This window comes from Ranitomeya imitator, chromosome 4 (assembly GCF_032444005.1).
Source record: "Ranitomeya imitator isolate aRanImi1 chromosome 4, aRanImi1.pri, whole genome shotgun sequence".
Lineage (NCBI taxonomy): Eukaryota > Metazoa > Chordata > Amphibia > Anura > Dendrobatidae > Ranitomeya > Ranitomeya imitator.
Window position 1 is genome coordinate 169,649,310 of NC_091285.1, and position 15,767 is coordinate 169,665,076.

General features: G+C 42.9%; 1 protein-coding gene across 1 annotated transcript; it reads right to left on the reverse strand.

The window, feature by feature from the left end:
- Positions 1-8,358: 8,358 nt before the first annotated feature.
- On the reverse strand, positions 8,359-10,472 carry LOC138675664 (uncharacterized). The gene is made up of 2 exons (XM_069764087.1): positions 9,902-10,472; positions 8,359-9,750 (listed from the first exon to the last, which is right to left on the reverse strand). Exons 1-2 carry the CDS (start codon positions 10,246-10,248, stop codon positions 8,865-8,867), a joined length of 1,233 nt encoding a protein of 410 aa, XP_069620188.1. The 5' UTR covers positions 10,249-10,472; the 3' UTR covers positions 8,359-8,864.
- Between the last annotated feature and the right edge of the window lie 5,295 nt (positions 10,473-15,767).

Genomic DNA, 15,767 nt, shown 5'->3' on the forward strand with positions numbered 1-15,767 from the left:
GTTAGGTAGATATCCATTTTTTCTGCTGAAAGATTCTACATACCCTGCTTTCATCATTTACACCTCTGCTCTTTCTGTGATTCTTGGTCCAGTAGGCAGTTCTATCAGTGATTGACAGCTAAATCTGTATGCATAATTATACAATCACTGATAGGACCATCTTGTGAAGAAATAAAATCACAGAAATAGCCGAGGTTTAATGATTAAACTACTTGTTACTCTGAATCTTCTCTCAAATAACTATATGTCAGTCTATTTAGCTCCTTCCCATTATAGGAAACTTGCCAGCAGCTTTTTGCTATTTAATCTGAGGGCAAAATAATGTAGAGCTGAAATAATGATTCCAGGGATGTGTCACTTACTATGCTGTGTGTTGTAGTTTCAATATAATCAGTGTTTTAACAGAAAGAGATTATCATTGCCTGACTTGGTCTCACATGCAGGCCAGTCAAGCTAATCAATGTAACTCTGCCCTCACCACTGATTAGCAGCTTGCTCATCTTGCTGACCACTACTACATCTACAGCAGACTAAACAGGCATTCTGGTAAAACTACCCCAAGCAGTCCAGTAAGTGATGTGTCACTGGAATCAGACTCTCTGTCCCTACATCATGTTACTCTCAGATTTTATAGCAACACCTGCTGACATTTTCCTTTTAACTCCTCTAGTAAATGTACATCATATTATGCCTTAACATAAGGCTCTAGTACAGACCTCCTATATCAAGATGATCAAACAGCAACAGATGCTATATCCCTGATATTAATACTAGGAATTCAGTGTGACTGACAGCGTGGGTCCTAGTGTAATGCAGAAATCAGAGAAACCTTTGATACCAGGCATTAACCCTTCGAAATACCAGTATCAGTAGTGACTTCAGCATCTAAGAAGTCAGAGTTTGGTTGATGTTATAATTTCGTAGTAAACTTTAAGGCTGTGTGCACACATTGCGTTTTTTTCGCTATAAAAACGCATAAAAAACGCATACATTATGCATCTCATCCATTTAGAATGCATTCCGCAATTTTTGTGCACATGATGCTTTTTTTTCCACAAAAAAAACGCATCGCAGTAAAAAACGCAGCATGTTCATTAATTTTGCGGATTTTTCGTGTTTTTCCCGCTATTTAATGCAATGGGAAGCTCCGGAAAAAAACACGTCAAAAACGCACAAAAAACGCGTCAAATACGCATGCGGATTTCTTACAGAAAATGTCAGGTTTTGCTCAGGAAATTTCTGCAAGAAATCCTTAACGTGTACACATAGCCTAAGAGGTGGTTAGAAGGCAAAGTAATTTTTATTATTAATTCCTATCTATTTTGTGCCATAATCTAAAATATTTTCAAATATACTTGCATTAAGAATTACCAACCGTTCCAAAACTATATTATCTAACTGATTTTCTTATTTTTTAGTTCTACTTCCTTTGTTTGAGGAGGCTGGATGCTAAAATGAAGCGTCATCATTGGGAAGAGGCTGCCGCAGTCCCTGCTCCTTCCCTGAAACTAAGTGTCATTAGTGACGCACAAGGACGGCACGCACTCTGTTGTTGGCTCAGATCAGCAGTGATGAGACGGCAACAGAGCAGTGTCACAACACCCTGTGTGCCAAAACAGCCTCACGTGAATGGAGAGTGCAAAGGAAACCAAGCTTAGGGTGGATAACGTTCCTGGGCCCTGGATGGACCACATTTACCCCCTGATATGTACTACACAAGCACGAAAAAATAGGATCTGTACACCTATGCGATTAACCCTGCTGTTCTGTTCGGTCTGGGGAGACCTATTTTGAACTTTGGTATTTTTGGGGGTGTTCAAGATGCGGTTCTGAAACTTGTGGTTGATTGACTTAAATGAGGATGGGTCGGTCGGCCACGGGTTTCAGAGCCGCATCTTGAATATTTTAAAGAATATTGAAGTTCAAAGTCGGTCATTTTTGACCAACAGAACAGCAGGGTTAAATTAATGCACAGATGCACAAATACACTATGTGGCCTATATACACACATATACATACAGGATGCATCAGCACACTGCAACTAATGGATTTTTAATCAAATTGCATTTTTTTTTCTGCTGTGTTTTTCTGAAGATCTCAACTAAAATTTAATATGAGCATGAATACACCTTAATCTGTGATTGTTATCTCACTTGACACAAAAGAATCAAAGTCTGTTCCTTAAAGGGGTATTGATGATCTATCCACACCTAAATTGTACTAAGACCATACCACTAGTCTCAATAGTAAACTGATGAGAAATGATTACTGTGATAGCTTGTCTACATGACAGATAAAAGGCGAAAAGGTTGTGAGACTCAGTAGAGACAGGGACCTATGTGCATAATTACATTTCTGCTCAGTGCTGCAGTCGTTTTTGAAGCCCTATAAATATATTAGGAACTAAGTAAGTAAATAGACTGCCATACAAAGGAAATGCTTGTGTGTTATACTTTGATATTAAGGATCTGGCAACTGCTAGTTTTTCTAAGGGTACGTTCACATTAGCGTCATGCGACGCTGCGTCGCCGACGCACGACAACGCATGCGTCATGCGCCCCTATCTTTATCATTGGGGACGCATGCGTTGCGTTGTCGTGCGTTTTCAGTAAAACGCACGACGCATGCGTCGTAACACCGCACCTGGGTGGCGTCGGAGACGCTACATGTTGCATTTTCGGAGCGCCAAAAAAACGCGCGCGTCGCTCGTGCGTCGTCAATGCGTTACAATTTCCCATTGAAACGTATTGACGACGCACTTGCGTCGCGGGTGTGCGTCGTGCATGCGTTGTGCGACGCATGCGTCGTAACATAAAATGAAACAAAAAAGTGTCTAGACAGTGTCTAGACAGTGCAAACAGTGAGGAAAACATCCCCCATATATAAAGAAAATGTAGGATTGTTTGTCACTTCTGCTGCCGGCTACACAACAGGCAACATCAGACCAGACACATCAGAGCAACTGTCTTCTCATCCGCAGTCCAGAGATGTAAGTATAGAATGATTATGTGCATTTTCTACATGTTTTTACAATTTTTTTTGCAAGTAGTGTTTTATATTCTGCACTGTGGCTAAAGATATTGTGGTCTTTTTGGTCTGGTTTTGATGTACGGCATTGTGTATAGGATGGCGTTTCATTGTCTGCGGCCTTGATTAGTGTTCTTTCCAAGATTGATTTTGAGTTTCCATTTTTTGGTTTGGTGTTGTTTTTGTATTCAGTTGTGCTGTTTTATTCTTCCGTTATATGATGGCGTTTCATTGTCTCTGGCCCTGTTGGTTGTTTTGTAAAGTATGGTAGTATAGAATGATTTTGCGGCCTTTTATTACATTTTTATTGCAATTTGTGTATTATTTTCAGCACTGTGGTTGGAATTATTAGGCAACATCAGACCAGACACATCAGAGCAACTGTCTTCTCATCCGCAGTCCAGAGATGTAAGTATAGAATGATTATGTGCATTTTCTACATGTTTTTACAATTTTTTTTGCAAGTAGTGTTTTATATTCTGCACTGTGGCTAAAGATATTGTGGTCTTTTTGGTCTGGTTTTGATGTACGGCATTGTGTATAGGATGGCGTTTCATTGTCTGCGGCCTTGATTAGTGTTCTTTCCAAGATTGATTTTGAGTTTCCATTTTTTGGTTTGGTGTTGTTTTTGTATTCAGTTGTGCTGTTTTATTCTTCCGTTATATGATGGCGTTTCATTGTCTCTGGCCCTGTCGGTTGTTTTGTAAAGTATGGTAGTATAGAATGATTTTGCGGCCTTTTATTACATTTTTATTGCAATTTGTGTATTATTTTCAGCACTGTGGTTGTGTAAATACATAGTTGTATGTTTCTGGTTGCGATGTATGGCGTTGTATCCCCTTCTATTTTCTCCGGCACTGTTGGTTTCATTGTAAAGTATTTATGTTTCTGCCCTTATTTTTTTTCGTGTTGAAATATTTTTTATTACAACCACATATTGTGTTTTTTATGTTGATCCGTGCATACTGTAATTTTTCTTTTTTTAAAAAATCTTTTGGGATTACTACATTGTGTACTTGTTAATTTTCTTATCTTTAGCCTTTTGTACTCTGGCATTGGGTTGTCTCTGCCATTGTTTCTTTAATCTAATCAATGTGGCAGTGTAGTTTGCTCATCGTTAGTTCAGTTGGAGTGCAATGTTATTTGTGGTTTAAATGCTTTTTTTTTTTTAATATTATTTATTGCATGATAGTGCATAGGAGCATAGTCAATGTTATTTTTTTGTTAATTTCAGAACTGCTTTAATTAGTCATGGCCAGCGGCAGTGATTCCGGCACCCCACCGCTGAGGAGTCCGGTGAGTACATGATCTACTATTGCTTGCTATATTTTCGCTGTCATTTGTAGATGGGTCACTCAACTTTTTGTTAAACTATTTTGCAGGCTTCTTCAAGTGAGGAGGAGAACCAGGAGGAAGAGAGGGAGCAGCAGCAGGGACCACGGGGCCAAGCTGTGGTTGCAGGACGGAGCGTAAGTATTTATTTCAAACCTTTAATTTTTTTTTTTTTTTTTTTTTGCGGGTTTTGGGGGGGTGGTGGTAGGGTGTGGTGTTGTGTGTAGTAGGTGTCGGTGGAGGAGATAGGGACAATTTTTTTCTCTTTCAAACCTTCATATTTTCCATTCTTTTCTAGGTTTCACAACGGGCCCTGGATGAGCCACTTAACATTGACCTAATGGTGGCATCCATAGAAGCACGGGGCCCGTTGTGGGACAGCCGTGACCCCCAGCACGCGGACCAGGGCATATTGCGGCGTCTGTGGTTGGAGGTGGCACAAACGCTGTGGGATGGCTTCGACAGCGCTAACGCCAAGGCCAAAGCCAGTTTCCGTAAGTATTTAAAAAATAGTGCTGTGACCCATCATGCCAGGATTACACAACCGTCTGTGATGTCTTTGATTGGGATTGCACACGGTTGCGTAATCTTTTTCGATATATTATCTAAAACCTTTTTTTTTTTTTTTTTTAATACACAGTTAAACAATTGAGGACCAGATGGCGCTCCATGAAGGACCGTTTCAAGAGGGGCCTGAAAAAGGAGGGACAGGCTCGTAGTGGTGCTGGCGCTTCAAGGACCTCGGTGTACAAGCATAACCGTATACTGCAGTTCTTGCGACCGGTCCTTGAAAGCAGAGAGTAAGTATAGTACCTATTCACACACCTAGTTTTCACAACATGCATATTCACATACTACATTCCAGTCCCGTTGCTTATTGCCCAGCCATTTATTTTGCGAAGTACCAAGTATATAAATGAAGTAAAAAAAGGCTAGTTCACAGAGTTGTGCAAAAATACATACTTTTCTCCTCTTGAATCATAATCAGAGGATCAAACATCAGCACAATACAATAGACTCTATCTACGTGTTTCAGGTGACAGGGAACATCAGACCTGAAACGCGTAGATAGTTTTTTTATTGTATTGTGCAGATGTTTCATCCTCTGCTTTTGATTGAAGTTAAAAAATTTTTTTTTTTTAAACTTTTCACCACTCGTTGACCTTGAATTTTTTATTCATTTCTTATCTTCTCACACTTGCCAGGTGTATCTACGATTTTTTATACATAATAAAGTTAAATATAATAGATACGGCATACATTCCACTGCAAAGCTGGTTAGGTTCCCATGGTTGCTCAGCTCGCAGGACCTGTGATGACGTCTCGTTCACATGACCGTGACGTCATGGCAGTTCCAACCTAAGCATAATTGTCTGGCGTTGCAAACTAAAAACATGGGTGACTCTTTAGAATTAAATAAATACCGTTTGTTTAATATTGATGGTGCATATGCAGTGTCAATATTAAAAATAGTGTAATATTAATGGCGGTAATGGATACCTGGCGGTAAAATGTTCTGACGCATGTGAAATGTGATATTTTTTATACTAATGGTTTCCTTATGTTTTCACAGAACACACAGCAGCACCCGCGAGACTGTCCAATCCTCAAGACGACCCTCAAGAGCGGTCCTTTGTGAAGCGCCATCTGAACTGTCGCGGCCATCCCACAGCGAGAGCAGGTCTGCAACAACACAATCTGGCGAACCGGCAGCCGGTCCATCAGATGCTTCCCGACAGCGTCAGCGGGCCTCGGACAGGGCGCCCATGTCCGAATTTTTACATCTGAGTACCGTATTTCAGAATGGTTTCAAGGCGCTGTGCGATAAAATGTGCAATATCGAACGGCGTCTTGAAAACATCGAAACGGATCTCTCGAGGCCGGCAAAACATTTCTTTAGTGCCATTCACAACGGCATGGTGGAACATCTTACGCCGGAACTCCAGATTTCGTTCATGCAGGGCTGCAACAATTTATATGTCAGTGCTCTGCAGCAGGCTCGGGTCATGCAGTCAGCGACAAATATGCCCGCAGTACCATCGCTGGCTGCCATGACTCCGACTCCTGCTGCAGAGCACCACCACAGAGGTCCGCGTGCCGAGGGCCACCGCCGCCGCCACCGCCACCACAGAACTGAGCCCCAAAGTTCCGAGCCTGACAGGCCTTCAAGGGGGCACAGACGGGAAGCCGACCCCCACCCAGAGGGAGAGAGGAGGAAAAAGAAGAAGAAGAAGACCATGACGACCACAAGCACTACGTCCTTGGCTATGGCTGCTCCCCAAAGTACCACCAGAACACAGCCTGGGTCGACCCGGAGCACACCAAGTACCCAGGCTGGGTCTACACGGAGTACACCCAGTACCCAGCCTGGGTCAACCAGGAGTACACCATCTACACAGCCTGGGTCGACCCAGAGCCGGAGTAGCCAGCCAAGGACACTGGTCGTCCCTCCTCCTCTCTCACCTGCTTCTGTTGCAGTCTCGCCACCACCATCCACTGGCTGGACTGATGTCGGCATCCCGTCTAGTGTCATAGAGTATGCTGCTTCCTCCCCCTCTTCCTCCTCCTCGGTCTCCTCATCACAAAAAACTGGGGGATATGAATCCCCTTTGGTTGCGGACATTGGCACCCCTTAAAACCGGGTTCCCTTTTTTTTTTTTTTTTGTAACACAAAATAAATTTGTTATATTTTTTAAAAAAAAAAATTTTGGTTTTTATTGTCTCAAATAAAGTTTGCACCAAATCACACCTTGCGCCGTACACACAAATCGTGTCTTTGTAACACCAGATGTGCAATGTGTGACAATATTATCTCTATTTTTTTTATCATTTTCTTATATGGCTGTCGTTCATTGTACTCAGATGTTACAAACACAAACAGCATTGCTCAATATGTCACGCAAAGTACCATCACACAACGATTTCAGTATGGATATAGTTGTTTTAACTTTGTCTTTTCTGAAATCGTAAAACGATTGAGCCCCTGCTGTGATTTTTTGGTTATCAGCAAATGATTTGGAATATTTTTTGGGTAACTTATCAGAAGCTGTCATTGTTGGATTGGTGAGTTCACACCAATCCAGCGATGTCTTTGTTTTAAACAAGGGAAAATTGGGTAGTGCACTGTTTTAATCACTGAAATAAAAAGTTTACAATACCCCACTAATATAAAAAGGTGTCTACCAAGTCCCTCGCCGTCATCTTTCCGCACTGACACTGTGATTCCCGCCCGTAAAGCTGAGCACACCGTTGCCTTAAACGCTGTGCTGTGCTTTAGGGCTGGCACAGTACGGGAAGCTGACGGCGATGGACGTTTCACACACCGTAGTGTAAAGGTACCTTCACACATAACGATATTGTTAACGATATCGTTGCTATTTGTGACGTAGCAACGATATAGTTAATTAAATCGTTATGTGTGACAGCGACCAACGATCAGGCCCCTGCTGGGAGATCGTTGGTCGCTGAATAAAGTCCAGAACTTTATTTCGTCGCTGGACTCCCTGGAGACATCGCTGGATCGGCGTGTGTGACACCGATCCAGCGATGTCTTCACTGGTAACCAGGGTAAACATCGGGTAACTAAGCGCAGGGCCGCGCTTAGTAACCCGATGTTTACCCTGGTTACCATGCTAAAAGTAAAAAAAACAAACACTACATACTTACCTAACGCTGTCTGTCCTCCAGCGCTGTGCTCTGCACTCCTCCTGTACTGTCTGTGAGCCGGAAAGCAGAGCGGTGACGTCACCGCTCTGCTTTCCGGCTCACAGCCAGTACAGGAGGAGAGCAGAGAAGCAGAGCGCAGCGCTGGAGGACAGACGGCTGTAGGTAAGTATGTAGTGTTTGTTTTTTTTTACTTTTAGCATGGTAACCAGGGTAAACATCGGGTTACTAAGCGCGGCCCTGCGCTTAGTTACCCGATGTTTACCCTGGTTACCGGCATCGTTGGTCGCTGGAGAGCGGTCTGTGTGACAGCTCTCCAGCGACCAAACAGCGACGCTGTTAAATGTACCTTAAGAATATTGTTCAGGTGAGATGGAAGCAATGTTGACAGTGTCACCACTATTTGACTCTGGACGTATTATAGCATCCTGAGTACAATAGTGTTCACTCTGTAGAGTTTAGCAAACATGATCGTCTCCCTCCTTGTCAAGCCTTGTTCCATATGCAAATAGTCTGCAGGATTAAAAATGGTTGACAAGGTGGGAGCAGATTATGTTATGCCTCAATACTATGAAACACACAAATTTTGTGGCACACACATTAGTACTTTCAATAAATTCAATAAATTTCAATAAATTTGGATTTTTTAAATTTTATTAATATGTATAAACGTATGAATTTTTTTTTTTTAAAAACTGAAAGGCTCAAGAAGTGTATTTGAAAACACAACACATTATACATCCAGGGAACATTAAAACAATAACCATAGAATCACCATACATAGGATGGTTAAATGATGAACACAACAGTGTTTACATGACATCATAATAAAACATACAGAATTAGACCATTTCATCTTGCCATGAAACACGGCCAACATCGGAAACAAAGTATGCAGCAAATTGGTCCCTCATATGAGCAATCTCCACAGTTGTCCGCAGAGGATGATCTTGATAATCAGGCAATGGATTTTGTATGTGTTCATCGAGTTCCACGTTGACTCTCTCTTTATCAATAATAAAATTGTGGAGAACCACACACGCCTTCACCACCTCATCCACTGTCTCAATTTTCAAATTTATAGCGGATCCTAATATACGCCATTTGGAGACCAGGATGCCAAAGGCGCACTCCACAGTTCTTCTGGCCCTGGACAGTCTATAATTAAATATAGTTTTGGTACGGTCCAACCCACGACTGGAGTACGGTTTCAGTAGGTTGCCACTCATTTGAAAAGCCTCATCACCAACAACAACAAATGGCAGGTCCGGGCCGTCAGTGTTGGGAAGAGGTCGTGGATGGGGGAAATTAAAATTGTTATTGTACAATCTTTGGCCCATATCAGACTCCTTAAATGTCCGTGAATCATTTGCACGACCAAAGGCTCCAATGTCCACAGCGAGAAACCTGCAGTCCGCACCAGCAATTGCCATCAGCACAGTGGAAAAGTATTTTTTATAATTATAAAAAAGAGATCCACTTCTTGACGGCTTGGTAATCCTAATGTGCTTCCCATCCACAGCTCCGATACAGTTAGGGAAAGAACAAACTTTGTGGAATTTTTGGGCGTTGGCATGCCATATTTCTTGTGTAGGGATGGGCAAAAATTCCTCCCGGAGGTTGTCCCACAATGCGCGGCATGTGTCTGCAATAATACCCGACAGTGTTGAGACTCCAATCCGAAACTGGAAATGCAGTGATCTCAATGTCTCTCCAGTAGCCAGGAAACTGACAAGAAGAAAAATAAATAAATATAATTAATTTAATTGTTATGAATGAATTTTCCATTTTTAATTACAATCACCCACCCCGCAAAACAAAAACATGTTAATTTAAAAAATGGCTAGAACATATAAATCCTTCACATTCCATTACGTACCGTAGAGTCACCAGCAGACGCTCCTCAGGGGAAATCGATTTACGGAGCTGCGTGTCCTGCCTGGAAATGGTTCCTTCCACCAGACGCAGCAGATATCGAAAGCTGTCTTTTGTCATCCTGGTGTATTCTAAGTATTTGTCCTGGTTCTCATTTAATTCACCAAAAAGACAATGGTACGCTCCACGACTCTCTCGGACTTCCACTATAGGGTGAAGCCAAAAACGCCGCCGACTCCTTCTCCGTAGTTTGTCTCTTCTCCTCTGTTCATGACAGGCAAAAGCATAAGCTATAGCAAGGGCTAATTCCAGCTCAAAAGTGAGGTAGATACTCTCCATGGAACGATCCATCTTGATGCTGTATGGTTGGAAATAAGGTATGCGGGGGTATATATACCACTATGACATTAATACCCACCCCCATCTACCCATTGGTGACATTATCGATTGTCTAGACACTAGACCCACCCTCTTCTATTCATTGGTGGTGTTATCTAGTGTCTAGACACTAAATTGTGGCTCAAGATCCAATCAGTGTTTGCCAACGCATGCGTCGTAAAACGCTGCGTTTTTTGGTAAAACGCACCAAAAATGCACCGAAAACGCTGCGTTTTACGACGCATCCGTCAGACGCTTGCGTCATAAAAGTTGCGTTTTTGCGTGCGTTTCCGATGCGTCGTGCGTTGCGTCGGCGACGCAGCGTCGCATGACGCTAATGTGAACGTACCCTAAGTGCGTTTTGCCCCAGCACTCATAATTCATCATGCACACAGGTTCCACTTACATACCCTTCTGTTTTTATGATTCACTCACTCACTTCTCATCAGTGCCAGTAATCAAGCATCTTATTAAATCTCCTTCCAAAAAAGCATGACAGCTAGAGAATACATAACATCCTCAAACCATTTATTCTCCCTTGATGAAAATCATCCATCATTAGGCTTTTTTTCTTTGTGTGCTGACTAAAAAACAATTAAGGGTTATTATGGTCTGTGTAAATGGGAAAAGTTCTTATTTGTTGCAATTGTATGGTTCACTAAACAGCACATCACTTGCCTCTCAGCTCGCAACCATGAAAAGAATGCAGTCATGTAGTAAAATTAACCTTTGTTTTTATGGAGGGGGGAATCAATGTGTTTCATACACCGTTGGATTTTTCAACAGATGTGTGCCAGTCAATAAAGGGATTTATCTAAAAAAAATATCACCCAAATGTATTATTAAATGGTTATTTCAAAACCTTAAAAAAATATGTAAGAAATTCTGGAAAAATAATAATTGCCTATTACATCCTGCCAAGTAAAGGGTTATTCCCATCACTGCCTTTAATGGTGAAGAATAGCAGCTTCTAGGTCCAAGCCACCAGGGGCAGTGTTGTAAAAAAAAAAAGTAAAGCGCATTTGAGCCATGCTATTTGCATAAGTCGGGAATTACGATAATAGAGTAGCCAACTTTTCTATGATACCTGTCTCTGGGACCAGAACCTAGAAGTTGTGATTTCCATCTCCGTCATAAATGGGAATAAACCTTTAAATTCATTGCAGCATAGCAAAATATTTTCATTGGAGGCCAGGACCTGGTGGTGGTGGTGGTGTGGTCTGCTATTGAACAATTGTGACATCTGCTGAAAGCAGATAAACAACTTGTCACTATAAGAACCTATAATAGCTTCAAACTGCCCAGAGACTTAACACTCATCAAGCTTACTGGATTCCGTTTAACGCTTGTATCAACACCTAATTCTAGTACAGGTTTCCTAATAGAATCATAGGGCCAATATTCTGTCTCCCTTCTTCTGACACATCCGACATTTCACGAGAAAAGAACATTATAAATGTCTAATAAATTCTAGACAAAAGCTAGCGATCCTTGCTCTCCTCTGTTTTTCATGGGGTACTTATCTCCATGTTGTCTCATTATCCAGGCAGAAAGGCCCGACGGAAGCGTCTCCTCAGTGCAAGACATATGAAAGCCAACATAGAGTTTGCTAAAAATCACATGAAGGACTCCCAGACTATGAGAAATAAGATTATCTGGTCTGATGAGATGAAGATAGACCTTTTTGATGATAATTCTAAGTGATATGTGCGGAGAACATCAGGCACTGCTCATCACCATCCCAATACAATCCCAACAGTGAAACATGGTGGTGGCAGCATCAAGCTATGGGGGTGTTTTTCAGCTGCAGGGACAGGACGACTGGTTGTCATTGAAGGAAACATGAATGTGGCCAAGAACAGCAATATCCTGGATGAAAACCTCTTTCAGAATGCTCTGGACCTCAGACTTGGCCAAAGGTTCACCTTCCAACAAGACAATGACCCTAAGCACACAGCTAAAATAACAAAGGAGTGGCTTCAGAACAACTCTGTGACTAGGGTTGAGCGAAACGGATCAGACAAATTCAAAAATCGTCGACTTTCGGCAAAGTCGGGTTTCATGAAACCCGACCCGTTCCTAGTGTGGGATCAGCGATGAGGTCGGCGATCTGCGTGCAAAAGTCGCGTTTCATATGACGCTTTCAGCGCCATTTTTCAGCCAATGAAGGAGGACGCAGAGTGTGGGCAGCGTGATGACATAGGTCCCCACCATCTTGGAGAAGGGCATGACAGTGATTGGCTTGCTTTCTGCGGCATCACAGAGGCTATAAAGGGGCGTGCACGCCGACCGCCATCTTACTTCTGCTGATCTTAGCATAGGGAGAGGTTGCTGCAGCTTCATCAGAAGAAGGGATATAGTTAGGGAGGGAACATTAACCCCCAAACTGCTTGTGCTGTAGCGATTTCCACTGTCCAACACCACCATTTTTTTTGCAGGGACAGTGGAGGCTATATTTTTATGCATCAGCTCTGTAGCTTATTAGGCTGCCTTATAAGGCTCCCTGGTAGCTGCATTGCTGTTTGCACGCTGCTGTGCAAACCAACTGCTTTTTTAAAAGCAAAAATCCTATTGCTCCTTTCTGCACAGTTATCTTGTTTATTTGAATATGAATTCAACAAAGAAAAAAATGCGGCAGCACTCACCAGATGGCGTGGTTCAATCCTTTATTGGAGATAAAAAATCCATAGTAGCGTGTTCACGGCTCGGGGGAGTACGGACATAGTGGAAGTGAGCAGGGAAAGACAACAGTAGAAGCGCTGGTAGAGCGCGAAACAGCTGTTGTCTTTCCCTGCTCACTTCCACTATGTCCTTACTCCCCCGAGCCGTGAACACGCTACTATGGATTTTTTATCTCCAGTAAAGGATTGAACCACGCCATCTGGTGAGTGCTGCCGCATTTTTTTTTTTTTTTCTTTGTTGAATTCATATTGGAATGCTTGTTTTTCCTCATGCGAGCACCTCCAGCTACTGAAGTCTAAACACCCACAAGTGACTGCGTTTTACCAGTATCTTATTCACAGGCTGTGCAGCGCCACAATTTTCTCTTTTCTCTGAATTATCTTGTTTATTTGTCCACACTTTTGTGTGCAGTAGTCCTTTCTATTGCTGCCATACTTTTCCTGAGATCATTGTAGGAAGATTGAAATTGTACTAGAGTCCTTGTATTTTTTTATATATCTTCCAGCCACTTTCTGCCACTTACAGTACATTGTGTTGTTTTATGCACAGGGCCTGAGTTTTGGTTCAGTCTCCCAAAAAAAAAGGGCGATTTAAATTCTCAACAAGTTTATATACACCTTCTACCTTGTTTTACAGTACCATATAACGGTTGTTATTTTGGTTAGATTTTCCAAAAAATGAGGAAGTCTGGTGGAACAGCCCGTGGGCGGTGGTTGCCAGCTGGTACTGATGGTGGTGGTGGTGCATCTGGTGGTAGTGGCAAAAGCACAATAGCACCTAAGGCTGGAGGTGTTGAGCCAGCGTCATCGTCTGGCTACACAAGGCCTCGAAGGCTCCCTTATCTGGGAGTAGGAAAACAGCTTTTAAAGCCGTAGCAGCAGGAAAAAGTTTTGGCTTTCCTTGCTGACTCAGCCTCTAGCTATTTCGCCTCCTCTTCAGAAAGTTCCAAATATTAAAGCAGCGAGTTGTTAGTGGATGCTGTCGGTCAGGAACAAGACGTTTCATTGTGTCCTTCACCCAAACCAATTCCTCCATTTGTAGCTGCTGAATGTCCACCATAGGCCATTTTTATACCTCCCTAAATGGGCTGACTCCCCCCACAGGGCCGTGGTCACCTCCTGGCGCAAACAACCGTGCGAGTGCCGTTTGCCTGGATAGGTGGGTGGGCCCACTGTTGGGCGATGGCACTGGCATAGGGTTTCTCATAGTACAATGAAGTGTTTCTGATGGTGGTGGTGCACAACCAACGTCCGACACACCGTCGTAATGTGAGGGGCCCTGTGCCAGTACCGCTGCCCACGAGAGAGTGTTCCCCCAGCTCGAACAGTGCTCTACCACTTGCAATACTTGCCTCTCCCTGCTCCACCACTGTGTAGTCTGTGCTGTTAAATCCTTCAATGGCACTGCCAATACAAATTTGTTGAAATGATAGATGATAGTTAAAATATACAGGGGCCCTGGCCTCCATTTACACCAGTTAATACTTTGCGCCTACTACCACTGTCTGCTACTCAGCAGAGGAGCCCACCCCTGTACCTAGCTATGCCACCTGTTTATTTATGAACAATTTTTTGCCAGACATTTAGCCCACTTTATTATTTGGGCCTACTAACTTAGTCTGCTACTCATTACAATATTCCGACACTGAGCAAAGCAATGTCGCCTGTTTATTTATGAACAATTTTTTTGCAGACATTTAGCCCACTTTATTATTTGGGCCTACTAACTGTGTCTGCCAATCATTACAGTTTTCCTCCACTGAACAAAGCAACGCCGCCTGTTTAGTCCTGTTACCAATTTTGAACTGCATTTAACCTACTTTATTATTTGGGCCTATATCTGTGTTTCCTCCTCATCCTGCCCATTGCCCAGCCACTGCTAGATGAGTCTGCTGGTACATTGACCCAGACCACTACATTCCCCTTGCACTCTACACAGCCAGAATCTGACCCTGCTGAAAGTCAGGTCCCCCTTCCCGCATACTATACCACCTTACAAGGGGACAAAGAGGAAGGTGCAGATGAAAGTGCAGGTTCCTTCATCAGGTGGGGGGGCATACTCGTTGGTGACATCATTGGCACAGGGCCTCTCATAGTACGGAAAAGTGTCTCTGCCAGTGGGAGATGCCACCCACCATCAAACACACCGCTGTACTATGAGGGGCCCTTTGCCAGTGCCAACAAGTGGCCCTTCTGCTTGCTCAGGATCACAGCACTTGCAAAGTTGAAATACTTACCTCTCCCTGCTCCACTGCCGTGATGCATTCCGCGTTTCCTGGGCCCACGAAAATCTTGAGCCAGCCCTACCCCCCACAACCTTAGCCAAATGACCCCCAGTTTTCAATGCCTAACTATTATTATAAAGTAAATTAAGACTGACAAGCTTAAGTAATAAGAATTGATGTTTTTGGCATTAAAATGGGCACTGTAGGTGTTTTTTCCTGTCCTCCACTCACTACCGACTTTGATTCCCTATTGACTTGCATTGGGTTTCGTGTTTCAGTCGGCCCCCGACTTTTCGCAATAATCGGCCGATTTCACCCAACCCGACTTTTGACAAAGTCGGGTTTCGCGAAACCCGACACGATCCGAAAAAAGTAAAAGTCGCTCAACTCTATCTGTGACCATTCTTGACCTGAAAATGGCTGTTCACCATCCAACCTGATGGAACAACTGGAGAGGATTCCCAAATCCAGGTGTGAAAAACTTGTTACATTATTCCCAAGAAGACTCATGGCTGTACTAGCTCAAAAAGGGGCTTCTACTCAATATTGAGCAAAGGGTCTGAATACTTGTGACCATGTGATATTT